The sequence below is a fragment of the Anopheles marshallii genome, chromosome 2, assembly GCF_943734725.1.
Source record: "Anopheles marshallii chromosome 2, idAnoMarsDA_429_01, whole genome shotgun sequence".
In the NCBI taxonomy this organism is placed as follows: Eukaryota; Metazoa; Arthropoda; class Insecta; order Diptera; family Culicidae; genus Anopheles; species Anopheles marshallii.
In genome coordinates this window covers 5,871,506-5,899,199 of record NC_071326.1, presented here as the reverse complement: position 1 = coordinate 5,899,199, position 27,694 = coordinate 5,871,506, and the positions used below count along the sequence as shown (strand labels likewise).

Here is a 27,694-nt window from a genome sequence, read left to right as displayed (position 1 = left end):
AACGTTGTAAGTATTGGTGTTATGGGGTGCTTCTCTTCACACGACAGAGGCCTAGAAATCGACCGTGTTTCACTTGTCGTTGCCTCCGTCGCTAGCGTCCATGTTACGGTGCACCGTCTTCAGCACGGCGTGCGTCTTGTGGATCTGCTGCTTCAAGTCTACCTCGAGCTGTTTCTTAACCTTGTTGGACGATTTAATCTTGTCGCAGGCCACCGCCAGACATTGGCGCGTTTTGCTGTATCGACGCAACAGTTCCCGGTATTCCACCTCGATTTTGGCACAGTCGTGCTTTACAATCGTTGTTGCTTCACCCTGTTCCTGTTCGCCACCCTTCGACGACGATTCTCCGTCCTCCAGTTTGACTGAAAAGAGAAGAAAGCGGGAATTCGTCAATCGATCACAATGGGAAGTGCGACCGATTTCCAACATACCTTCCTGGGCCGGATTCAAGAGCAGATTTGACATCGATTTCGTCAGTTCCAGGGTTTTGAGCAGGGGACGCTGCTGTGGCGAGGTGGCAAACTTCAACTCCCCCCCGTGCACTAGCTCCACGTTCGAGAGGCGACCAGGATCACTCTCAATGCCCAGATCGGGTGAGGAGTTCTCCAGCTGCCTTCGTCCAGTCGGTTCGTCATCGGTGCCCGATGTCGACAGGTGTCCACCGCCGTCCTGTGTCCGTGGACTACGCGTGTTCTGTTTTACCCGCACGATTGCCTGCAGCTGCTCGTTCAGCTCGTTCTTTTCCACCTTCAGCTGCTGGACTTCATCTCGCACCAGCCCAAGTTCACTCTCGAGCTGACGCTTCTCATTGAGCGCCTTGGTACGTTCGACCGCCGCTTTGGACGCTTGGAGCGTTGCCTCGTCGAGACTTTTCTTCATCGCCAGCACATTACGCTCGCAATCGGCCAGCTGCTTCCGGAGCGTCTCTTCCGCCTGTGCCATCGTCGATATGTCATTGTGCGCATCCTCCAGCCGATAGTGTAGCTCGTTCAGCTCGCGCACCTTCTCCTGGTGGATGTTTTTGGAGATGTAGTTTTGGGCCAGCGCTGTGTCAAACGACTGCTGCTTCAACTGCAACTCGTTGCGGAATGATTCGGTTAAGCTGTGGCGAAGTTCGTCCAGCTGTTGCTGCTCCTTCGCCAGTATTGCGTCGAGCTCACGCTTGTGCCGTTGCTGTAGCTCACCGTACTCGGTGTGCATAGTTTCGAGCTTCATCACCGCAACACGCAAATCAACGGCCGCCTGTTCGCGCTCCTTTCGCAGCTTCTCGATCAGTGTATCGCGCTGCCGGATGTCACTCTCAAGCACGACCAACCGTTCCGCCGCTCGTTCAGCCTTTTCTCTCGATTCTTTCGCTTCTCGTTCCCACTGTTCGGACAGCTGTCGGCTACCGTTCGCTTCGGATTGAACGGTCGCCAATCGCATCCGTTCGCGCTGCAGTTCACTGTCCATATCCACTAGCTGGCTTTGGATGTTGAGTATGGTTCCGTTTTTATCCTGTAGATCTCTATTGAGCGATGATACCATATCCTGCAGTTGTTTAATTTCGACCGTTGAAAACGATTTACGCTGTGGCGCACTGAAACAACCTGCTCCGGAAATACCGGACAACGCTAATGGTTCGTTGTCGGAGGTAGAACTCAGCTCCAGCACGCCGGATGCGGACGTGTTGATTGTGGCCGATGGACCAGTAGACGAATTTTTCTGTTTCAGCGCCGTGCTGTCCTCCAGACCGATGCGTGCCTTTGACACACCCCGATCGGGTTCGGACCATGTTTCCGAGTCGGAATAAATCTCCCCGACATGAACGGATTTACGCTCTTTGCTTTCACGGCGCCGGGGTCGTTGCTGCTGCTGCTGATGTTCCATCAACTCACCGCGCAGAGCCTTGTTCTCTGCTCGCAGCGTCTCAATCATTTGCTTTGTTTGATTCATACCACCGAAAGTGCTGTTGTGGTTGTTAATTGTTTGTCCCTTAATGTTGGTCATGCGGTTTTCTTTGTCATACTCCTCGGCATCATCGCTACCACTCGGACCAGGCCCTCCAACATCGCCGATCGAATGATCCAAGTACCCGGACAGACAGCTAAGCTGCGCTAGACTGTTATTGCCAATCAGCGACAGACCGGTCACCGAGATGGACATGTTAAGGCTGCGCGATAGATCCAAACTTCGATCCACCGCATTGCGGATCGCTTTGCGGCTGTCCGTCGACAGTGAACCGATCAGTTCCTTGTTCCTGAGCAACGAATCTAGAAATCCGGCCAACTCCTCTAAGCGATGCGTCGAAATGGCACACATCTCCGCATACTCTTTGCGCCACTTTTGCGCCCTTTCTGCCTCTTCCCGCGCCTTGATGAGCTCATCGTTCAACTGCTTGATGATGATGTTGCGATCGTTCCGATGATCGCCATTGCCACCGCCAGTGCCACACAGCTTGTGTATGAGTGTGTCATTCTTTTGTTGAAGCAGCTTGGCCCGCTGCACCAATGCATCGTACTCGGTCTGGCTGACAGGTTTACGGTCCTGGTCAACGATTTCAGACACCACTGGCAAACTGCTGCCCACTGTACCGTGCTCGGACGCAAGTGATATGTTCTAAAGGGGGGAGAAACAAAGTAAAGTCGTTTCATTAGAAGAAGATGAGATAATCATAATATAAACAAACAATCACTTAAATTATATTATTACACACAAAACCGTGAACTGTTGACGGTGCAAAAGGTATGATAGGCGGTCGTGTAACGTATGCGAAAGTGGTGTTAAATCATCGTGTGTTGGCTCGATATTTTACAGACCTTTTGAAACCCCGTTCCGTCACCAAGATGATATGAAAAAATTTCTTATTAAGAAATATTACTCACAGTGAATGATTTGATTAAACAAGTTTAAAACAATTTTCAATTCCATAATGTACGTAAAAGTACTTGAGAGAATAGATGCAGGAAGTATAAATAGGACATCTGAACGGGGTGGGGGAACCTCGAACTAAAAGGGCCCAGGAGAGCTCAGTATGGCAAGATGATCTAACGGCGACTTGTACTAATTGTGTTTGGACTAGGTTTTCCACCACGAACGCTTGGCTGCAGTTTGTTGTTTTATGCAATTTATGTACAAAAAAAAGGCATTAAAGTAATAGTGCTGCATGTCTAAATGAAAACAAAAATGGTAATATACCTTCCGATTCAGTTCACGACCATTCAATTCTACCGGCTTTTACAGTATACGATGTAACCGGCGAAAAGGGAGAGGAATTAGCATAAAATCAAAACAAAAATTATTTTAAGAATCAACTGCAATCGTCTTACCGAATTTCGCTTAAACTTTTCCAGCTCCTTGTCCTGCTCGGTTATTGTTTTGATAAGCTTCTCAACCATTTTGCACGACTTGGTGCATTCGAGCGTTTTTTCCCTCAGCTTGGCTTCCGTATCATCGAGGACGCACAGCTTCTCGGCCAGCTCGGAACGAACGTCGAAGTTTTGCTGCTTAAGTCGTTCGATCTGTTAACAATTGGAATGGCACATACACAAAACATTAAAACATTTTGTTCCAGATATAAACATACCTAAACATCAACCAGAACTTTATTAGTCTATGGTGACAAATTTAGTGATCTCATCGGCAAATTTAGATTTGGAATGGTTAAAATTCATTTGGTAGCGAAAAAGGGTCGCAAATCAGAAGCCGGTCGTTACAACATCGCTCGACAGTTTCAACTTTTGCAAACACCACTGAACGGGACTGGTGGGACAATCTGCCTTTTGCTCATGATTGATTTCATTCCAGCAATTTGCTCGGTACTCATCATTCGCAGGCCGTGATTCAACAATGAAATATTGATTTACCCATTCGTTGATAACGCGCCGGCACAGGAGCTGGGCCGTTGGCGAGTTGCTGTATCTTTTGCCCCTTACGGCACTGTAGCTTTGTAGTTCCTCACAAGGGAAGAAAACGTTTGGTAAATTGGTGCGCTCGATCGGCGTAGTATCGTCGGTTGGGGAAGATTTTGCTACATCAATAGACTTCTCTACCGTAAAACACTCTTGCTGTTGCAGCTGGAAATATTTTAGTGTCGCTTCTGTCATTTCCTTACCGATCATGAGCATCATGGAGCGATCGTTTCGATTTTTTAACAAACATTCGCTACCAGTTATTGTATCAAACGATTCCTTAAGCAGAGCAATTTATAGAAAAGAATGGATCCATTCATAGAAATCCATACCTTAAACATGTAAGTTACCGTTTTTAACACTTTAATCCATAACTCACCTCAACATTAGATTGCGGTTTCTCAGACTCTTCGCGCAGTTCCGCATTTTCAAACCGCAACTCACCCAGCTCCACCTCTAGCTGACTTATTTTGGCTGTCTTTTCGTCGATCACGGTTTGCAGCTGTTCGAGCTGGCGGCTCAGTTCTTCGTTCCGTTCCTGGCACTGCCGTACAGCGTTGTCCATTTCGAGCACCTTCAGCTTCTCCTGTACACTCAGCTCACTGTGTTGCTGCACCGTATCGAGAAAGTCTAGCAAACTCTCACCAACATTATCGCGAATCGAACCTTTGCCGGTTGTGGTGTCGTCATCGCGTGCGTGGCCATTCGCTCCATCTTCGAGGCCCGCCCGGCTGGTCGACAGGAGCAGTTCACGATGCTGGTGCTGCAACTCGCTTGCCATCTTTTCCAGCGACTTTATTTCCAACTGGTGCATCTCGATCCGGTTGTTCAAATCGTTCACCATCTCCCGGTGTTTCTCCTCCGCCTTCTTGTGGCTTTCCTCCAGCACTTCCATCGCCTTAGCCGCTTGACAGAGCAGGTCATGCTTGTTCTGGAGGTCCTGTCGTAATGATTCTACCTCGACCTGCAAGTTTAATCGTGCGTTAACATCATTGACTACCGTAGGAAACGATCGTACAATTTATGGCCGCTTTGCGCGTGCTAACTGATCCGTGGAAAATTGCCCCGAAACCGCACTTCTGAGGGATGGCTGGATACGTACCTTAAGATCGATGTTCTGCTTCAAATAATTGCCATCGCATGACGTGTTCGTCGTCGTGGATGATGAGCTGGTCACACCCAGTATGGGAGTGTCACTGTCCGTGCAGATGCCCGCCTTCTGCTCGAGGAAGTAAATGCGTAGCTTCAGATTGAAGTTTTCCTTGCGTAGCGTCGAAATTTCCTCCTCATTGTCGCGCAACGATCGCACCTGAACGGGCGAACCGTGACCGGTGAGGGCATTTATCGACGGAGAACGAAATCCCATTGCATCTGTAAACGAAAATTGTACGCAAATTATACAATCGCATCGGGAAGATTCCATTACGAAGCGCATGTAGTTGCGAAACTCGCTGAAATACCGGAGGTAGGTTCGAATGGACGGTGTATGTGTGCAGTTGACGACGATTTATGCGAATAACCACTGGACATGATGATGGCTTGTCTTGTTTCCTTTTGCTCATCAGTTGGGGTAACAACTTCATTGTCGCTCCAACACAATTTTCGTTTTACTCCTTCCATTTTTTTTATGCACTTTTTATCAATAGAATGTTTTTCTTTGATTGTTAACCCTTTTTAATAGTAATTATGTAAACTGCTAATTGAGCGTGAATTAGAAGCACTGGACTAGTGCAATAAACTATCTGTACTAGAATAAGCCTGCTTTGATCAACCTGTCAGTTACTTCAGTATAGTGAGGCAAGACTCGCTAGTTCTAGTAAGCTCCATATTATTTGATAATGCTGTGACTACTCAGTTGTGGATGTTTCAATTTATGTGCTCTTCCTTCACTATTCTAATTTGACCGTTCCTGGAAGTCAGGGATCTTTAAAGCAATTCTTCCGTATGGATTAGTGATGAACACAATGAATTAATGAACGAATGGTTTAAATCTTTTTCGAGAGTGCGTCAAAGCAAATCTCCACGAAGAGTATTGCTACGGGGGATTGGCCCTGGATGGGATTTTGGTCCGGTCCGTTCGTGTGAAGACCAGCGCCGCTGCCATCATGCCACCGGGCCGCCCCAACTCAAATTAAATACTCAACTCTAATTTAAATTCTTCAAATGAATTAAATTTTCCGTCTTCCATCTACTACCTATTCAAGTAATTGTACCGATTAAAACAATTCTACCGTATTTTATGCATGAGTTTTACATAACTAAGCTATAGTACGAACTCCAACACTTAATCAAGTTGTTCGAATTTCTTTATTCAAAGAAAAACGCAAAGGAATCGTCGTACTTTTAGTTTAAAACCATTTCTACCTCTTGAGAAATCAATGTAATTTGTAATACCCACATTCGTGTTATTTAACTGAAGTTCATAAACTCATGTCTCATACTGTCTTATACTTACATGAGTTATCCATGGTGGCATCCTGGTGTACACCGGGACTTCTGTAAAGAGAAATAGAGACAGAGACATAATTGAAATGAGAAACAATATCGATCTAGCTCTTGAATGCTTCACTCATTTATGTTACTTTTGAAAAACTACATTGAAAGAATCTCTTTTCGTTACAACATTGCTTCCCCGTCTATGCTGTTTAAAGATTCTCCTACACAGCATAACTCACCGGTATGGGCACGCAAGATGAGATTTACGCGCTAAAGATCACAATTTAAATCAAATCGATTGTTGCTGCCCACAGGGCGTAGTAAATATTGCCTCTTTTTTATGGTCTGATTGATGTGGACCATTCGTCTTGATTGTAACCCGTGGGTGAACGCTGCTGCTACAGCATCATCATCTTGCCGGCTATAAATGATTGTTTGGATCGAGTCGAAGCAAGGGAGGAGACGATCACACGATATTCCTTCTGAAAAGAATTCGGGTATCGGGTGCCCCACATTTCATTGGCCAACATACACACACAAAGGGCACACCCACAGCCACCCCATTCGTATAGGTGACTCTCTCATGACTGACCGACTGGGTAACTGGGTGGGTGTTTTAAGTACGAAATTGCATCACTTTATAACACTTATCATCCGAATGTTTTGTGGCTGCGCTGAGTATAATCATTCTACCGCGGTCTCTCTCGGCGATAGATTAGATAAATGATGATGTCGACCGGAATTGAAATATGATCCCGTATGGGTGCGTGCTTTATGCGCTATACTCATGGACCTTTTACAAAGATGATCGCTACGCGGAAAAAGAACTCTGACTCTGCTGACTGGGTCAGCCCGAACCAAAAAGTTGTGTTCTAATTGTGGAGTGTTGGCTCGCTTCCGCGGCTGTTTGGCGGGGCCATATTCATTTGGCTGCAGCGTGCAAAATACCCCCACTCGGTGCATTAATAAGCAGGTTGATTCGCTCAGGGCGTTGATCTTTTTCAATGTCGCACACTGTAAAACCATTCGCTCGGACGTTGGTAGTAGACGGAAGCAGACAAATCGCGGTTCTTTGGCCTTGCTATTTTGATGCATTGTCGCATCTTTTGCTGGGGATGGTTAGATTCGTACATTCATCATTTGAGAGTATGATTTCATCAACCGGCGGCACACAGCGCGGCGTTCAATTGATTCAATTATTAACCTCTTTTTCAGCGGCTTGTGCGTGGTCCAGAGGGTCTTCTCCAGAATAGTCATGCATCGTTCCGTTTCGTAGACCAAAAGACGGTCTTTGTGTCCTCGCACATACACAATCTATTTTTTTAGAGAGTTTCGACATTACTCCCTCACTTCCCTGAGAATTACCAACCGTTTTTTTTAGAAAGATAAGAACTAAAACCCCTTTTGTATTTGAATTTCTCTCTATTGGACGCTCTGCAATCAATAATCCCCAAAAGTGCGTGCGTTGTTCATATTTACATTTGATTAAAATAGATGTTGTTTGACGTGCATGCCTACAGTACGCCAGTACAGTATAAAATTTGAGAAACATTCTGTAAAATCGTTCTGAACGTGACTCACTCCAACACGATTTAGGTGAGCCCTACTCTTCCATTAGCATTGCGTTAGTGCTAAATTCCGTTCCGTGGCGATTTGGTCTATTAGTGGGTTTTATTTTCCCTAAACACGCTTCTCCCATTAACGATAATAGCGGCTGGGCCTAGAAATTGGTCCAAGGATTTCTCAAAATTCTGTAAAATGTTGTATGCTACTTAACGCTTATCAGTTATGGCTTACTACCGCTTGAGCAACAGTGTTTGGAGGGTTTCTCTTAAGTGTATTGCATAAACCCCATTCTGAGGGTAGCATAACACATGCTCTACATTAGCCCATTACTCTCGTTCCACATTTGTGCATGCACACTCGAATGAATTACCGCCCGGAAAAAGTTGAGAGGATCACTTCGATCTCAACGGTCCCCGGGCGGGGGGCATTTTTAACTTTTGCGTTATGCATCCACCAACATCACTCAGTTTTTATCGGACCACTTGCGCTCTTACCCGAATCCGGTGCCGAATGCTGATCGCCGATTCGGCGTAGACGCTGCCGTCCGATTGGGTGTGTATTTGAAGATTCCAGACATGATTGTTTGCTGCTGCTGCTACACCGTCAGTGTTTTTCCCTCCGATCGTATCGGTTTTTTGCTTCCCAGCGCGTTCGGAAGCACTCTTTTTTTTTGTTTGGTTTCTGGTCACTGTTCTTTGGCACATAAAAATTGGTTCCTTTCGGATGTTGTTTTCTCTCCCCCCACGCAGTAACACACTTTACTCAAAAGCGTGTGCCAGATCTGTGTGCCGTACCGGAAAGTGTAAGCATTTGGCGGAAGAACCCAAACTCCGGGCTCGTGGTGCTGCCAAAGCGGAGAACGATAATGAACTGTCTGCGGATTTGCCTGTGGAGCTTTTCACTTAAACACTCAAACGCACACTACAACACTAAACCACCCCCCCTCCCCAATAGGGCATCCCATCGGGGTTTTAACGATCGTTTTGGGCACCATCCTGGGCGGATGCAACTGGACGGAATAGCTGCGGGATGCTGCTACCACGGAAACACATGGTTCATTTTTGTTAACTTAACAATTTATGCATTATTTTTTAACACAATCACACACACACACGCACCTACTCACTTTTCATTTATACAAACGGCTTGTTTTAAACAACTAAAAATAGAATACATCATTAAAATTTAACAACCCACATAGCGCATTGAACACTAATCAATAGCATGTAGGTCCCGAATATATCGCGATCGTTGATCTAACGTCAGTTGGTACACGTGCCTGGTGGAGGCGCCTGGTGGTGATGATTATTTGCTTAGCGAAGCACGTGGCACAATGAGACCAGCGGACCAAGGTGGTGTTTATGTTTTCATTATGATAAATGCTTCCCGTTAAACCCATTTATAGGATAAAGGCGGTAAATTTCAATAGATTTTCACTATTCGGTAACTGTTGCTGTACGTTTGGACGTTTTAGAATTAATTTCATAATTAATATAATTTTAGGCTATTAACAAATATAATCGGAAAAATAAGGAAAATTTATGTGTGATGAATGAAGCATTTTTCCACATCAACAACATGTGACGTTCAACAATTTTTTCTCCATGCTAGTTTACATTAAAATGATGGCAGCTTGAAATGGATTAGTACATTTCCTTCCCTTGTAAGCTGTGGCCCGACCGAGCAGATCGTCTAACACATTTCCTGCGGATCAATTGTCATTAGCGCCGGAAACGATACACAACCGTACCAAATGCCAGCAAATATAAACCACAAACAGCAGCACCACACAATAAATATGATTGAGAACAGCAAAAATAGTCACAAAAAAGAAGGAATTCATGTATAACAAGTCAAAGAGGTGCCTTGTTTCGCACGTTGCAAAGTCGAGGAGGTCTCTCTACGGCAATCGTCGCTTTGTTGCCGTTGGTTTCTCAGCCTCATCGGCATGTTTTGCACTGCAAGTAAGAAATACAGCCATACCATACAAATCAAAACAGAACCAGACGCAAATCAACAAATCAGCGCTGGTTCGGCGTTAGTCAACGTTGATCGTACCGAGAGCACGAGAGACGATGATTTCATCGGACAACACATTTTCCCGCATCTGTGAGCAAACAAGCAGAAGCAAACCATATTTCTCCAAGTTATGCAGTGATGAATTCTACAATAACATTAAAATGTTGTACCAGAACAACTTCTAAGCCCCTCCAACGGGGAACGGGTCCAATGTAGCGTCAAGGTTTGTCAGCTCATGAACAATCAGTTCGTCCATTCTCGTGAAGTCATTGTTGAAACATTGTCCGAAGAACGGCGTAGTGTCCGGTGCTATTTCGCTCGAAAATAGTTGTAAAAATGAGGCCAAAGGGAAATCCCTTGATGCCGTGCTGCTGGTAGACAGAAACATTTGTTTACACACACGGCAGTCCCCTAAAATCGATCAATTAGCTACACTACGAAACACAACCCAACTGCTGCCTTTCATTATGAAACTTTATAAAACAACACAGCAACGGCGAATAATGATGTATTTAACAGTTGCATCTTTCAACACACGCGCCCTGCGCAGCACGAACTGGTTCGGTTGGGCAATCAATCCGCTACTGTTCCGACCTTCTAATGCTTCCGGTTGAAACGGGTGAGGTGGGTGGGAAGTTTCCCCGTGCGAACGAAAATGGATGATGATGACGAATGGGAGTTTCCTTATGTAAACACTCGCCTCCACTCTCGAAATTCATGCTGTTTTTCACGTTTTCCAACAGATTTTGATGGGGGTTTGACTAACCTGACGACTAATGACGTCCACTAAGAGTTGGCTGTACTTGGCATGGCTATATAATATCCTCGACATTAATAAGAGGGAAATTTAATTTCGTTTTGCTTATTGTACTGAATCAAAACCTTTGGATTTACGCAGGGAAACCATATTCCTCCCAGCTATTCACTCCCACATACCTTTGCTTTGTTATGATGTCGGGACTTGTGTTGTTTGGGAGATGGTACACCTACATCGACTCGGCACCGTCGTATTACACACAGTTCCACACAGAGTGCGACGTTTATTTTCGGTTGAATGTTTGCTTCAACCCAATGCGTGTACGCGGTTCTCTTACGATTGCACCTCGGTGTTGATTGAACATTGGACCGGACACCCGACCGAGCACAGCCATGCAATGAAGGTGGTACCGACAGTACTGTTGAGGGTTCTACGACGACAATCCGAACGGGACGTGTCTCAACCGTAACACTACCACTGCCACCAGAAAGGTAGACACACAAGCAAGCAAGCGTGTGTTGTGGTGTACTAAACAAGCAGCTTGCGCTTTACTCCCTTTACTGCAAGTCCTGCGGTGCGTTAGAACTGGGTCACTATTGTACGCTCCACCGTAGGAGGTCTCTCAGTTGCCTCGAGCCAGTGAGTGACTTTCCGACCACACATCGACACCAACGGCTCCGAATGGCGAGTTCCCAATGTTCGGGAAAGGTTTCGCCTTGGAAGGACCTGCGGCTTCACAGTAGGTACGGTGCGGTGGAATTTGTTTACACTATGCGCCAAAGCCATGGTAACCCGACTGTGTGTTTCGTGCTATCGGTGTTGGCTCCAAATGGGTATTTTTGTGTGTTTGCATCCCTTCAGCCAAGCTCGTTTAAGTCTGCGACGAGTGTGGCTAGTGACAGTACTTCAGTAAACGTTTTTATCCTTAAAGTCTGAGGATTTGTATCTGTCCCAAACGTCACACGAAAGCCGGAGGAACATTCGGGTAAATTGATTTGCAAATCGCCTACAGCTAATCCAATGCCAATGTCCATCCTAATCCAGCATCAAAATCACATACACCACCCAGGTGTGACCTTTGAACGGATGGGACTATTGATCGCGAATGAGTTATGCAGCTGACCGGACTTGTTGTCGTGTGTGGCCTTTGGACGATCGATCGGGTACGCGACGCCGTGAAGGTTACGGGCGGCATTTCAATGGTCCTAAAAATAGAGTAGCTGAATGAGAAAATCAAACCATACAGTTCCCGATGTCTGCCAAAACGAGATTAATGTCGCGTATTGAATTGGATTGCATCCCGAAATTAGTTTTCCGCCTTTTGATCGAAATTGATGTTGTTCTATATTATTGATGTTTTGTGCACAAAGACTTGCTGTACCGCAGGGGAGAGTACATGTAAACAAACTTACTCAATCTTTTTGATTGGTGTTTAACATTAATGTATCAACACCAGCTACGAAAGGAGGTGGATCTTCACCTAAAATCGCACGACTTCAACAGTCGCCACCGGTACAGGCGGATCGAAACATAGTGTCTAGACGCTGAGTTACTTTGTCTCGTCAGTTGCACTGAGTTTGGTAGTAAACAAAATGCAATTTATTGAAAATCGTACATTCGCTTTGACCATCCCAGACATGCACAACAAACAACAAACTACGCCATCCGCTGTGTGTTTACAACCATTTGTCCGACAAACATCGATTGGCGGGCGGTAACACGGCAGAGGAATGTTGAAGGGATGAACCAAACACACACACCCGCTTGTGCTAAAAGATGCTTGACTTTTAGTAAGCTCTAACCTGTCTACCAAACGCAACAGCAGCAAACGGTCACCACAAACGCATACCAGCACAGAAGTGCACCTTGCGTCGTGTAAACGAGACGCAACGATTGCTTAAATGGCGGCCGGCGACACGGTGTCGTGAGAACTTTGAAACGGTTAGTTGAACTATTTTTTCGTTGGCGCAGCCAGGATTTAGTAGCTTCTGCAAGAGTTTTTGGCACCATTTATCTTAGACGGTCGCTTGGTTTTGGTTTGCTGTGTTTCCTTTTCATTGTAGAACGGTTGTTTGTATATTTGGAAAGTAAATATTGTACACATTAAAACACTCAACTGCGATCACCCCGAAGGCGATCGCGCGTGTGCGAAATGAGCGGCGCACTATTGTGAGCTAATTAGCATGAGATGTATAATTCAAATTCACTCGAAGGGTGTTAAAACACGTGGGGAAGAGAATAATGTTTAATTTCCTCTCAAGCTGTATGTCGCCAAACTCCTCCAACACTAGTTTGCATACTTGTTGTGGACGTGGTCGACACAGGTCAAATCGAAATTACACAAAAATTAACGTCTTCTATAGCACAATGCAAACGACCCTGTGCGGAAGAACGAAGTGACAAACATGAACGACCACATTGCGCGTAGTTCAATGAGCAACTATGTCGGCCACGTGGGCGTGGACGATGCGTAGGATGGGTATGCAGTTTAACCATGCCTCACCGAACGATCGCGTACGATATTGAGCATACTACTGCTAGGCGAACAATTAGCATTCAATCGGTGATCGGCAGTACGCCACCAATGTTCCGGAGCTACAACAACGTGATGTCGTTGTTCCAGTGATTTCGATTCAATTCGCCGTCGCGTCCGGTACTGCGGGTCCCACGTGCTCCAATCGTTCCGATCGAGATGATCGATTACGCAACACGTGCTCCACGCGATCTCTCCACAAGAGAACCGGTACTGTTTCGTGTGACGGAGTGCCCCCTTTGAAGATGTCTTTTCCCAATGGATGCGTCGAGGCATGGTACTTCAAACGGGGAAACGTGCGCTACACGAGACACCGCCTAGGCGAAGATCTTGGCAACTTCAAGAAGACGTCCACATTGACGAAAGGTAAATTCTGACCAACGAGCTGTGGATCGGAGAAGACTTTCGCAGGAAGAAAAAGACAACGCCAGCACCTAAGCTACGTCGCAATGCTAGGTGAGGTCGTGGACGTTTGGTAAAGATACCGCCACACGCACCTCGGTAACGCACGGTGCGGATAATATGGATGGATGGATGGACGCAATACGCTACCACCGCACAGGAGAAGTTGTGATTTAAATTTAGACACATCTCGCACACAGCACATCTCGTCCGTGGGACATGGCGGAACACACCGAGCCGCATAGAAACGTAGGGCGGATCCGTTCCGTATACAAAAGCCGTAAAACCTCGGTGTTGGAAAAATGCAATAAACAGCTCATTCGGTGGATCGCTTCCATTTTCTTTTTTCTGTTGGAAAGAAATTTTTTAGATGCCTCACAACGTCATCGGGCAGCGGAATCTGACGAGATTAGATTGGGATACACTAATACGCTATTATCGGCCGGTGGCAAATCCCACCAAATTCCAGTGATGAGCATTCGGAGGCGATGGTCGATGAGACGAGATTACGCTCTCGGTCTTAGCGCCTCATACCAGATTGTATTGGGGGAATACGAATCTTTGTGAGTTAGACCAATCGATCGACGATGCAACGAACATTGTTGGAGGGCAAAGAGATGTTAAGTGCATCGTACAAATTTATGGTATGGTGGGGTAAGCGATCCACTTAAGGGATATTCGTTCAAATTTGATTTAAGCGAACAGTTGTCCGGATACTTGGAGCTCCGGGTTTTACACATAGTGTTCCCAAAACAATCCCCGGTTTTCCTTCAGGGTAAGAACTTCACTCGTAGTTTGGAAGGTTTGGTGTCATATATTCTGCCCGAAGCCTTGATACCATTTCGGGCTTTTGTTTTGAAACCGTGCCCACTATAAATATCCCCTGTGAGGAATGATCACCAAGCGCTACACGCAAATGTTTACAGTAAATTTTATGGAACGTTACGCCGGTAGCACTATTAACGCAGCTGTGCGATTGCTTGACGATCGAGACCCGTGAAGTTGCGTGGGTGACTTCTCTTATTACGAAATTCATTCTTTTTTCCGGAGGGAATTTGACTAGCGACAATTTGATTGAAATTCTTCAAGTCTTGGCTAAGTGTGGTTAGAATGAAATCTAACCAAAAGTGATCTTTACAACAGCTCCATGTATCTTCCACCGTCTCCATCCGACGTATTTTGCTTATAATTTATAGTTTGTTTTGATTGGCATCCAAACGGGCGAAATGCAGCAAGAAAGGAAGCTTATATATCCCACACCGTCTTTGATCGTACACAACGCGGCACGTCTGTTACAATAGATCACCGCCCTTGCAGATGGCGTTATGATGCACGAAAAGGCACAACATCCGGGCGGGAGAAAACCGAGCACGCCGTGTGGACGAACACGTTACATCGACAATATGACGGGCCACCCCACATGGCCCCGCGCACATCATGCGGTAGGAGGCAAGGGGGTTGTTATTTTTAAAAATTTTTCAAAAAAAAAACCTTCCCCACACTGTCGATCAAACACATCCTTTTCCGCCGTCGAGATGGGTGTTTCGTTTTCGGTTCGGGTTCGGGGTTTACAAGCGAAATATGCGGGTTTTGAACTCGTTGAGGCCATTTGTAACCCGACCGTTGCGCGCGTGTGAGGAAAATTTGGAGATCCAACTCTCCAATGTATCGCTTCATTCTATTTCTTTTGCCTTCGGGAAACTGTGGCCGTTCTTTCGGCGGTTCCTTAGAGTGTCCCTCTCTAGGCTGTCATTGGATATGCATTTTCCTGTCACCAAATGAAGATGCGATGGGAAATGGAAATGGGACCGCACACGTAAGCACGCCACCGTGCTGCGGGCAAGCAACGGATGATGATCACTAGAGGATCATAGTGCCGTACTGGGCCGCAGCAATACATCTCCCCGTCATAGTCCCCGAATGAATGGTGTGTGCTGTGGAGGTTGCTCTCGGCTCGCGGTTTAAAGGTTCTAATTAAAACACGGTAAATTAATTGCCACGATTCAGTGCTTCGCGTGCCGTACGAAACCGGTACGATGCACCGCACAAAGAATCCAGCAATCCCTTGGGATATTACAGCAGAAGGAAGGCACATAGTTGGAAGACGACGAACAGACGATACTGAGGATTCATATTAAGCAAATCTGTGAACAAATCTTGTCTATTAATCAATTTCAGAGAAGTTTTTCCCCAATAGACCAAAGTTTAGGTTAGGCTCAATTTTGCCGCAACAATTTTGTCCAGTCACCAAATATTTTATTATGTCCGAGTGCTGAGAATGATGGTTTTTCCATTGCAAAAAAAATAATCATTTTACAACTCCTGATGTGCAAATATCTGCTCATCAAAATCCGAAAATAGAAATTTTCCAAAACGCCCAGCATCTCCACACGTTGAGGGTCATCGCTTTACGACCACCCGGCACCCCGAAAAGCCATCCTCCTCCACGGTCCCACAAACACAAACCTGCTCCACATTTGCCAAACAAAAGGAAGGAAAACCTTGACCGACCAGAACGATACTCCCTGGCAGCGAAGCGTGCCTGCATCTCCTGCGCCATTCGGGCACGTTTTGTTCGTCCTATTCTTGCGTGCCGAAATGCATGGCGGTGCATTTCCCATCGCCGTTTCGGGCACTCACGACCGATTTGGGATTAGAAGCAACCATTTTCATCGGCATTGCAGCAGCAGCGGGGTTCGGGGGGACTAGACTGATGCTAAGGTCGAGGGGTAAGCGAGCAAAACCGTTCCACAGCGGCCGCACACTGATGACTCATCAATAAACACCAACACCACTGCGATACCAATGCGATTTTGTTGTGTCAGACAGTTTTAGAAATTGTCTTGCCTTCAACTGCACTGATCCGATCCGATCGTGGAAATAGCAAACACGCGCACGGTTTGCACTTTATCGATGCATTTTAACACCCAAAGATAAGAAGAAACATACGAACGGAAAACCACGGTAACACTGGCCACAGTTGATCTGTTAATTACCTCTGCTTGATCTTTATCTCGGGCAAAATGCAAATTACGGCGCACTTGAGCGAATAACACACTGCGGTATTACCCGGTGATGTCTAATGAGTTTGCAGCTTAAGATAAGTGGTTGGACTTATCTATTGGGTGACCAAAAGCCACTCGGTCGAATCAGCACAATTGCAAGAATATTTATCTATTTATTTGTTCACGTCCTGTTCTTATGGCATCGTGCCGTCAGCAGGAAGATATTTGCACTGCACATTCATCCTGCAAATACTCCCGAAGTTAAACCACCAACAGTGTGACTGTTTTTGTTTACAAAACCATTTCCACCAAGCTCTGCAACGTCACATTGCCATATTGGCGGGCGTTTTATTTTTTTAAATAAACATTTTTGTTTAGTCTTTTTATATTTAGCACATAACAAACCAAGAGGTCCCACTAAATTCTCACTTAGAATGGCGTTAAGTTCGGAGCACGTTTGGGGTTCTTTGACGTCGTAAATAATATGGAACTTTTTTAATTAGTTTCGCGTGTGTACTGTCATTGGACGTGGGCCTTCGGCTTGGGAGGAAAAACGGCCATATCGTGGCGCCCTGTGGTGGGGTGGGACGAGAAACCGATACCATCAAGTGCGCATGGTCGGTGTATGCTGTGCTGTGAGCAGAATATCATCCGAAAGGGCGAGAGCACTACGGTACACGGCCCAGCATCCTTCCTTCAACCATTACAACATACTCTTCCGCTGATGAACATCAGCAGTTTGCCACTAATTCCATCACCAACACACATAGAAACGCTAGCACAATTGGATAAGCATGGTTGATGTACATGCTTTAGGAGGAAGATTTGCCTGTGTTGCGTTGGGTTTTAGAGAAAGTTTCGATACTCTTTTTTTAGAAACATATTTTGAACGAAATTACATTTTTTGGTGTTTTCTGTTGATTTGGAGACTACTGACAATAGTAAACACATTTATATTTATTCGACAGAAATGTCAAACGTTAAGAAAAACATCAAATTAATCAACGCAGGCCATGATTTAAATACATCATCCGACGCACACAGTCACACATTGGAAGAAGCATGGAACATATTTCTCACACGGAAAGGGTAGCAGATGCAGCATAGATCGTGCAGTGTGCGAAAGACCGCACAAACAGTGGAAGATATCTAATTTCACAATCAAACACCACATCATCGCCACCAGAACGGACCACCACTGCAAAACCACCGCGTGATCATACGTTTCCGCCTGATTGGACACAACAATAAACGCTATTGTCGTTACTGCTCAAACAAATCAACCCGACAATATACCATCAATGTGCCGCCGAAGAAAACTCAGCAAACGAAACTATCTTGCACTAAATGTACACCACACGATATCATAAATGCAACCGAAATACACTTTAAAACTGTTCCCGAGCAATGTAAACTATCGCACCGATTGTGCGAAAGCGTGCGCGTGGGTAAAAAGCGTAATATCTTCAACGGGACCGTGGCGTGTTCCGCTCCGCGATCTGTACTTCCGAGATTTCACGTGAATACTAATAAACGGCGACCGATGCACGGGGCAGTGTGGCCCACAGCAGCAGCATCGTCGTCGTGACAGGGCCGTGTCTTTTGCGTGTATTGGAATGACCGGGATAGATAAACGTGTGCGCGCGTACAAGAAGGCGACCGACGACGCTCCCTAAAATAACGTGAAACACTACCACTACCACGCGGCAAACGTTCCTGAGTGTAACGGACATACACGCTGTATGTATGGCCCGCTCATGTTCTACGCATTGTACGATGGAAAACGCGGCTCACAGCTTTAATGCAGTGCGACGATGTGCTGGCCGTTCGCAGGAGGCCGAACCCGTAACATAAAAGGGTGCTCTCAGCGTACACAGCGAGAGTGTCGTTTTCGGGCCATGGCACATTGAACACACTCTGTGCGTGCAATGACGCGGTTCAAATGCAACAGATGTGATCGAGCGTGCACAGGGAGAGAAAGGGACGAGGGCACACACATACCAACGCACCAGCGCTGTTCAAAACATACCGCCGCGGGTAGTGGACTACTGTGATGGAGAAATTGAAATCTGTTGTTCCTGGTGCTATGTTGCACCGAGAGCCATCAAACATGTGTGCTGGTTGGATGCGATGTGACCTGATAGCATACCGAAGCGCACGTGGTAATCGGAAGCGCCTTATGCCGGCTGCATTCGTATATGATAGCAATACACACCCAAAACCGCTGAAGATGGAAAGCAAAATCGTTAAGAGGTCGGGAAAAAAGGATCACCCTGAGCATTGTGATGCTTGGCGGCCCATTTCCAGGTAGTTCGCAGGAAACAGGAAATTCTCCTCCTTCGAAATGTGTTTCCTTTGCACAACAGATGTTTTCTATTTCTGAGTTTTTCTTTTCGTTTTCTACTTTTTCAGCATGTGGCTGGCATGTGTTTAGCTAAAAAACAGAGTAGATTTTTTTTTGTTAATTCATTACGAGGGCACAACATGCATTTAGTTTTAAACAGGCACACAACCGAAAAATAGAATAAGAAAACAGATCAATTCAAAGCAGACATTCTATTTTTTCAAATCAATTTCACAGTAAGCATGGCTTACTATGTAAAAAGGTGCTGAACAGTGTACATGCACATAAGCAATAAGCAGTACGCTTTCAACATTGTAGACAAAGAAGATGAATAGCCTGAAAGTGAAGTGTGTCTACTGTGGATTGCTCTTTGATTGCCAGCGTGGGGACACAACACGGTTACTGGCGCACCTGCAGAACGAACATTCGGAGACGGTCGGTTATGAAACAACGTCAATTTCTGCTGCAAAAACAACGATGACGAACGACACGCAAACCGGTGGCAAAAAGGAGGAGGACGAAGCTTATATTAACCATTCATCTTCCAGTGAAGATGAAATTTCCGAAACTGAAGTGTTACTTCGCAGGGTACGACTTGGGTCTCGGGCAAGTGATCTTCACAATAGTTTCATTGGCACCAGCAGTAGTACGGAAGATACAGAACACATTCCATCAAACCGTGAGCGACGACCTCGGCCACACGCATCAATCGAATCGCAACGATCGGTTCTCTATCAAACGTCACTAACCAGCTGGCGTCCGGGAGGTCAACCCGTCTGCTGTCCGGATTGTGGTGCCCATCAGATACCGATCGTTAGATCGCACTCGAATAGTGTCACCTGGTCGTCAACGGTTGCTTCCTGTTTCCTGTTTTGTTGGCCACTGTGCTGTTTGTCGTGGTTTTTGTCGCAACCAATCAGTGAGTATCTGCACTGTGCAAGATGCGATCAGCTGTTGGCCAAGCACGACATTAAGTCCGAACGTATCTCACCCAACTATGAAATGCTAGACCGCTTTGAACAACAAGCGTAATTCCGACTACGCATGGGATACTCATAACCGTCTTCTGTAGAGGGTACATATGGTATGAAATAAAGTGGGCATTCCAGCATATGTTTACTTACGTATGGTCGGCAAAGCTGGTTAAGCATTCCCGCACCTGGCTGAGCTGACTTTCGTCCAGCGAGGTGCTAAGTTTCGGTACACTGGAGCTCATCCTCTGTGTCAGGAATCAACCGTGAACGTACTGCAAAAACTCGGCCGCGACGTTTCCACCGGATAGGAGATGCAACCGATTCTGTGCGCGAAGAGGTTCACCTCAACACTGGGTGACAACGATACGAAAATAACATTACCCTTTAACCGAACACTACTTACAAACGAACTGCACTAGATTTGGGTTTCGATACGTTCAACAAAACTTGGCACAAAAATGAAATTTCATTTACACAATACACAAATTACAGCAACAATGCGGAGGCAGGCATAATGGCGGGTTTTGCCGTTGTTTTTCAAAAAGCGGCGTCTGGTTGACATTCGCGCTTTGTTGTGTTGTGGCTGGCACACCGGGCGCATGAAACGTACAGCGTTCGTCATATTTCAAACCACATTTTCACAGTAAAAATATTTCTCCGTAGAAAATGTATTTTGCTTAATTTTTCCATCATGCAAGCTTTATTTTAAGTCAATCCGTTTACTTATCAAATTTTTCTGATGGAAACGTCTTGTAAAGTAGTTCTGATGCCAAATTTCCATGAATCTTAAAAATATCTTTTTTAAAACAAATACATTATTTTTCACACAAAATAAAGTCATCATGAGCATGATCATCAAAGCATTATACAAATATTATTTGTTCTTATTTTTTATAAAAATTAATATGCTGTGTATGTGTACCTTCAGGACAGGTTCAATTCATTTTTTTCTCTAGATCAGTTTTCTCTTTTACAAAGTATCTACACACCTTGGTTGAAGATGTCATTGGGCCATTGTTGTGACAGTTCGTGTTTGTTTCCCAAGCGCAAGAAAAGCTGCTGTGTTTTTCCCTGGATGCCGTTTGTTTATTACAAGCGCAACTTGGGAAAGAAAATGCATCCGGAAATCGGTCATACGTACGAATTATCAAACCACACGTGTCGATTATGTTTGGGAGGCAACGAAGAACTCGAGCCGCTCCATGCTGCATTGACGGAAAACGAGATGGTCAACGTCATCGGTGGCTTGTTCAAGATAGATGTGAGTAGGATTGGTTAGGGAGTGAAATTTTCATGCAACAATAAACGATTTGTTTGTTTTTTAGCTGGAAGAAAATTGGCCTTTCCACAGCGCTTGCATGAAATGCATCAAGGAAGTTCGCGTGATTGAAAGTATTCGCTCCGAAATCTATGAAAAAAATCGAATATTCGATGTGCTTTGGACGTACGTCAAACAAACGCATGACAAAATAGTTACTTTTTTATGTTTTAATGGATTTCCTTCTGTTGCAGCCAGTACAAGCGTATCCATCTAGAAGCCAATTCGACTAACAAGGGCAAAAATTCTGCATCGAAGGAAAACGTAAATAACCTACCCGCCGAATATGTCATTGAAGAACTGGTGGTGGAGAAGACGGAGATGGATATGCTACAGCCGGATATGTTACTAAAGGAGGGAAACAATCAGTCTGACATAATTATTAAGCTGGAAGAACATGACGAGGAGGAACTTATGTGCGAAGAGATGACGCTTAACGAAAGCGATCTGGACATCGATGAGATTATTGAAGAGGAAAAGGATGAAATGAACGATACGAATGATGGCAGCATGACTGAAGAACTCATGGCAGAACAGGATGACACTGTGCAAGATGTAGCAGAAAGCGAGTCAGAACATCGCAATGACAATTTGTATGAGGTTGTTGATGCTGAAGAAGGTTCGTCTGATGGTGAAGGTTATTTTGATGGAACGAACATTCGCTGCTACATTTGCATGGATTCACCAGATTCGGAAAACACACTGGAGGAACATTTAAACGTTGCTCACCAAGATTTGTTGCCATACCATTGCAACAAATGTCTGCTGCAGTTTGATTCCTTGCACGATGTGAATCAGCATCTCATCACACACGTGTATCCATTCGTTTGTTTATACTGTCCAAAGAAGTACTGTAGCGAGGAGTTACTGCGCAAGCACAACAAGGAATGTTACTCGTACCGCTGCGTCTTATGTTCGGCCGAGTTCGCCATCAAGACACATCTGAACGCACACAAAAGGCAGCATACGGCAGAGCAACGGAATAAGCATAAGTGCAGTGATTGTGGACGTACGTTTCCACAAGCAATCAAATTACGACGCCACACTCAATCGGGCTGTACCGGCCCAAAGGATGTACAAATGCGCAAAACCGTACGCAAACGCGCGCTGGAACCAAAGGCTACTTCTGGTGCAATGAAACGCTCTACGAGCAAAATGGCTATAAATCTGCTCATATGTCAGGTGTGCAATAGGAAGTTTGACAACAACTCCTTTCTGGCGCGCCACATCGAGCGTGATCATTCCGAATTTCGGCTTACCCTTTTTCCATGCAACATTTGTTCGAAAAAGTTTACCTCGTTCGAAAAAAACCTACGCCACCAGGCGTACCATCGCCGTGCGACGGTAAAACCGAACGAAACGAAAAAGGCGAAAGAATCGGAAACGGTGTGTAAAATTTGCAACAAAATGTTCCGCATCGACCATCAGCTGTTGCGCCATCTCACCGAGGATCATTCGCTTACACTCGAACTGTTTGAGTGCGATCAGTGTCCGCGCAAGTTTTCGACCGAATTCAAGCTACGCAAGCATCAGTACAACAGCCACCGGGAGAATAAACCGCTGTTCGTGTGCTCACACTGTGGGCAGAAGTTCGAAAAGAAGCTTACGCTGAAGGACCATGAAACGAAGCACCTGGGGACGCCGGCGTACAAATGTGACGTGTGCGATAAGACGTTCATTCACAAGCATAGTCTCGATCGTCACGCGCTGGTCCACAGTGACGAGAAGCAGTTTGCATGTGATTTCTGCGGCAAGACGTTCAAACGCAACACGACGTTGGTGGTCCATCGACGAATACACACTGGAGAAAAGCCGTATCAGTGTGAACCGTGCGGTTTGCGCTTCATCGATTCCAGCACACTGATAAAACACCGCCAAAGGGCACACATGAAAGCGGAATGACAAACTGCTGACGATGGTTTAAAAGGAATAGACCGACCTGGAAAGAGTTTGTTACCATTGTCTTTGTTTACGAATTGGAAATGAATTACCCGGCAGTAAACGTTTCATTCAGACGAATTTCAATGTTCGTACATTCTTCCTGCATTACGGTTTATAATAGTAAAATGTGAACATATTTTAAGTTTTTCACTGTACATTGTGCTACTTCTACTTATTTTTTTATTGATTGTGGTACGTATTGAAATTGACCCCATCGGCCCATTACAACGGTATAACTCTTGAATCCGTATGACAGACCCTGCATCAAAATAATGGATTAAGTTGCTCATAAATTTAAGGATGTAGTGTATCTAACTGAATAAAATGGCTTATGGTTAAATGTGGGCGATATTTTTTTTTAGAGTAGACAAAAGACGTACGTCGAAAACATAATGCGAACATAAAAACGGATATTTTATATTTTTAATCAGTTTAGTTAGACTAAATTACTGGGAACTGAGATCTAATTGATTTGGATGGTGTTGGAAATTGAACTTCAAAAAGATGATGACCGCAACCAGCATTACTGCCAATAAAGACCGGATTAAGCAAGGGTCATCTACAGCAAGGTGAAAGCATCTTTAAAGATGTTCTAAACATTACCAATGCACTTTGAAGCAACTTCCGAAGCTATGGTTTTATGTGCATTAGAATTAGTCCCAGAACTCGCCCTGTCCCAGAGGTTATGTCTAAAAGTTATTCTCATGATTTCAGTCATGTGCGTGGGGAAAATGATCAGAATTATCATGATCTGGAAAGTGTCGAAGGACGAACGAGACGTCTTTGAGGCAGCTATAATAGACGAAACTGGCTAACCAGACTACGATGGGCTGGTCATGTCATTAGAATGACACCGAACGACCCAGATCATGAATAGAGGACTAGATCCAAATTAGGATGAAGATATGATACGTCCTCTACAAGAGCCGAATAAACGGTTTTATCAGTCGCTTTAAGGACTTTTTACCAGTTTAAGATTTTTAAATTATTTTACCAAGTTTTTTCCACCACAATTTATAAACAAGTTTTACCTCAATTTATTTCTAGTAAAGTTTCAAACCGGCGCTTGAAAAACTTTTAACCAAAAAATGTTTGTATATTCGCAAATATGAAACGTAATCAGACATGGAACAACAAACATTCACACCGTTCCTTCGCCGACAGGTGTTGCTTCAATAGATGAAACGTTATAACCGATCAACTGCGAGACCTTTACTCCCACTCTCGTGAGCATTTTCCCCGGTGCCGAAATTCGCATTTCCATTTCCGGCCACACACAGAAGAAACATAATTTATACCCACATATCGGCACCGGTAGCATCCCTGAGGTGGAATTTTTACACAGCGATCGAAAACGAGCACACGATTGTGGCGGTAACGGTGCCATTCCATACACATACTACACGTGCGGGCATATTTATGCGCCCGAGACCCAGCGTGCAATACCTTCCGGCCGATACACCATCACATCGGCTGCACGACATAATAAATATTGTTGCTGAATATATTGAACAGCATTTGATCATGTATGTACATTTTGATGAGGTTGCACGGAATGGAGATTTGCCGTTGGCGGTCGGTAGCGTTGTGCTGGCGTTAGATAGAAGGTCGTCTTTTTATTCGCCTCGAGACCAAACTACAGCCTTTACAGAACCTCCAATTACAACGGATTGTTAACAAATTTTTCTCCGCGTGCTAAGCGACATAAAATGTACCCTGTTTTGGAGACATATTATCGTTTCCGGAATGAATTATTTGCTTCCGAAGCGATATATTTCACATTGCACGAGGCTGCTGGAAGGATTTTATTAATTTCTTCTAATGTAAGCTGTTTGACCGCAGCCTCGAACTCAAACGCTCATGCCCAAGCCCTTTTCACTGGCTGAGTTGTGGAAGACGCCTTTCTCCATTTCGATAATGGACACTAATTTACTAACCAGACATGTATAGGTTCAAGCCACATTCTTGCTGGCCGCTTTCTTACAATGTGTGCAAAATTGAACGGTTTTTATGCGGTGCCAACCCGTGACCGAATCATAAATTTTGCTCCAGAATCGTTCCCGGTCTCTTCCCGGGTCTGGCTGCTCGAAAGCACGAAAACCGCAGAGAAATTCAAATACTGTCAAGCCCCTATTGGTGGAGACGCAAAATAAATTCCAATTTGCGAATGCATTAACACGAGCCAAGCGAAGCGGTTTTTTTTAACACTTCCATTTGGGCATGATCTATTTAAGCGCTCATTCGCTCATGTGTGCTCGACTGGCGGTCGGCAACCCGGGGCTGGAGCTGGGTTTGGGAAGACGTCTCGAAAACATCCACATACGGTGGTCAAGAAACAGGGCACGCTGACTTAAGTAGCATCAAAGTTTAGCCATCCGCATCCGAGGGCAAATGTGTTTATAATTTAATTAGGTACGCTACCGTTTCGTGCAAAATGTCGTTCCGGAAAGTTGTGAAACGGTTGACCACGAAGTGCCGCTGTAAATGTAAATCCAGCTACCACTCCACCATGCCAGTGTGCAACTGCTTTTGTTTGTTTGTTTCTCGTGCTGTTTCAGACCGTTTGCATTGTGCGGTTGGTGTTTCTTTCGGCGCATCTAATTTGTTTGCGCAAATGGGCAAACCCATGGGCCCTAATGCCGGGAAGGGTTTGGGTGTGAAAATATGTAACTTCTTCTAATGTGTTGTTGATGCAGATTTACGACACCCAAACGCGTAACGACAACACGCGACACTTGATGCGACCGGAACAGGAAAGGGAGACCCTTGGGAGGACGGCCGGGGAACACCCAGCCCGCGGTTGACACTTGTTTCCCGTGGCCGTAGCTTCGGTTAATTCGGTTTACGGACTGTCGGGTTAACTCTTCGGGAAGACGCAGCTTGTGCGTGTGTGTTTCCCCTTTTTGCAGCATCGTGGGACACGTGGCCGGCACGTGGCACGTGGAGGCGTTTCGTTCGGCGGTTTTGGCGCCAGGCGGATTTTATGCGATCAGTGCGATTTGGTAACAGTGCGTTGTTTACAAGCAGTGTTTACACCATTTAATTATCCAATTAAAATGCTATAGGGTTAGGGGTTTGGGAAATAAAATATGATCTTTTCTCACTTAATCTGTTCTTTTTTTTGCCTGCGTAAATCTGCTCAATGGTAAGTGAATTCTAAATGAAAGGTTTCTCTACTTGATATTAAATAAATATATATTTAAAGATTGTTTTAATGTTTTCATAACAATAAATAAGCAATTTAATTTGTAACTTGTATTAAAGGGCTAGTATAAACAACAATTCTCATATAATTGTTTACTAGTTTTGCTTTAACTTTTTTCTACTTCATTGAAAACTTTACTAGTTTTAAAAGTTCCTAAAATCTTACGTATTTTGCTTAACGTTGTCGGTGTTTTGTGTCTTAATATAATGAAATTCTAGAAGCGCCGACAGAAAATTTAACAAAAATTAAGTATAAAATAGCCGAAGCGATCGAAGGATTTGCCCAAAATAAGCTTAACCTAAAAAGTTCATTTTTGTAGCCGGAAAACGGCACATTTATTCCATTTTTATGATACATCAAAAGGTATCTTTGAAACAATTTCAGAAATCCTCGGTTTTTTTTTTTGGACCACCACAGTGTACTAACCCTTTGAACTGCTGTTAAAGGAACAAACTACTTTTATAAATAGTTTTATTTCATTCGTTTTGTTTCAATTAGCAGATTGCATCAATCATATTACCCAGTAGTTACGGATGCATATCAATCGAATTGCGACAGACTGCAATTAGATTGATGTGACGCAAGGACGCCTCTCCACCACCCCCCGGGGGGGGGGGGCACCGTATTTTCTAACTGCATTCACTCATCGAACAACATTTGTCACAAATAAATGCGATAAAATATGTGAGCAGGCAGAAAAATGTAGCCCCGGGGGGGGGGGGGGGGGGAAGAGACCCCAATTTGGACACCCTGACAAACACGACGACGACACCGGCATTAGATTGTAGTTTGCGCACACTGGTGCAAAACTATTTTTGATAAATTTAAATGATCAAACCATTTGTTTTGCCGGTCGGTGCCGGTGTTTAGCGTAAAGTGGTCGACCAAATTAGTCGACAGGGACCGGTGGGTGGTGGGTGGTGTCTCCTAATCTTTTCTACCCCCGTCTGCCGCAGGGAATGTTGCACTATTAGGCCAACAAAGCGGTACGATGGATAAAGGACGAGAGGGGGGAATGGGGTGGTGGGAGGGGGGTGTGGGTGAAGAAAAAAAAAGGGGAAAGGAAAGATTTTTGCTAGGTGCTTTTCTGTTTTTATTTTCCAGCGTGTTAACATACCGGGGACGTTTGGTTGGCCAAAGGTGAGATTAGGTGTCCTATCGTACGGAGAGTTACCAGCTCGCCGGATGTTTCTGTACGCATGCATAATGTGTTTTATATTCCTTCCATCGAAAAACATCAAGACAAATGATTCCATTCGAATTCGAATGGCGACCGTTCTTTGATACCTAAAGGGAATTTGGAA

At 45.0% G+C, this 27,694-nt stretch overlaps 2 protein-coding genes across 2 annotated transcripts; one reads left to right on the top strand and one right to left on the bottom strand.

The window, feature by feature from the left end:
• Positions 1 to 69: 69 nt before the first annotated feature.
• Positions 70 to 20,168, bottom strand: LOC128709672 (centrosomin). Its single transcript, XM_053804679.1, has 9 exons — positions 20,077 to 20,168; positions 6,346 to 6,386; positions 4,993 to 5,261; positions 4,270 to 4,854; positions 3,309 to 3,500; positions 3,178 to 3,213; positions 1,610 to 2,598; positions 432 to 1,579; positions 70 to 362 (listed from the first exon to the last, which is right to left on the bottom strand). Exons 1-9 carry the CDS (start codon positions 20,166 to 20,168, stop codon positions 70 to 72), a joined length of 3,645 nt encoding a protein of 1,214 aa, XP_053660654.1.
• An 872-nt stretch (positions 20,169 to 21,040) lies between these two features.
• On the top strand, positions 21,041 to 23,146 carry LOC128719271 (zinc finger protein 33B-like). Its single transcript, XM_053812896.1, has 3 exons — positions 21,041 to 21,187; positions 21,252 to 21,370; positions 21,439 to 23,146. Exons 1-3 carry the CDS (start codon positions 21,041 to 21,043, stop codon positions 23,144 to 23,146), a joined length of 1,974 nt encoding a protein of 657 aa, XP_053668871.1.
• Positions 23,147 to 27,694: the final 4,548 nt, after the last annotated feature.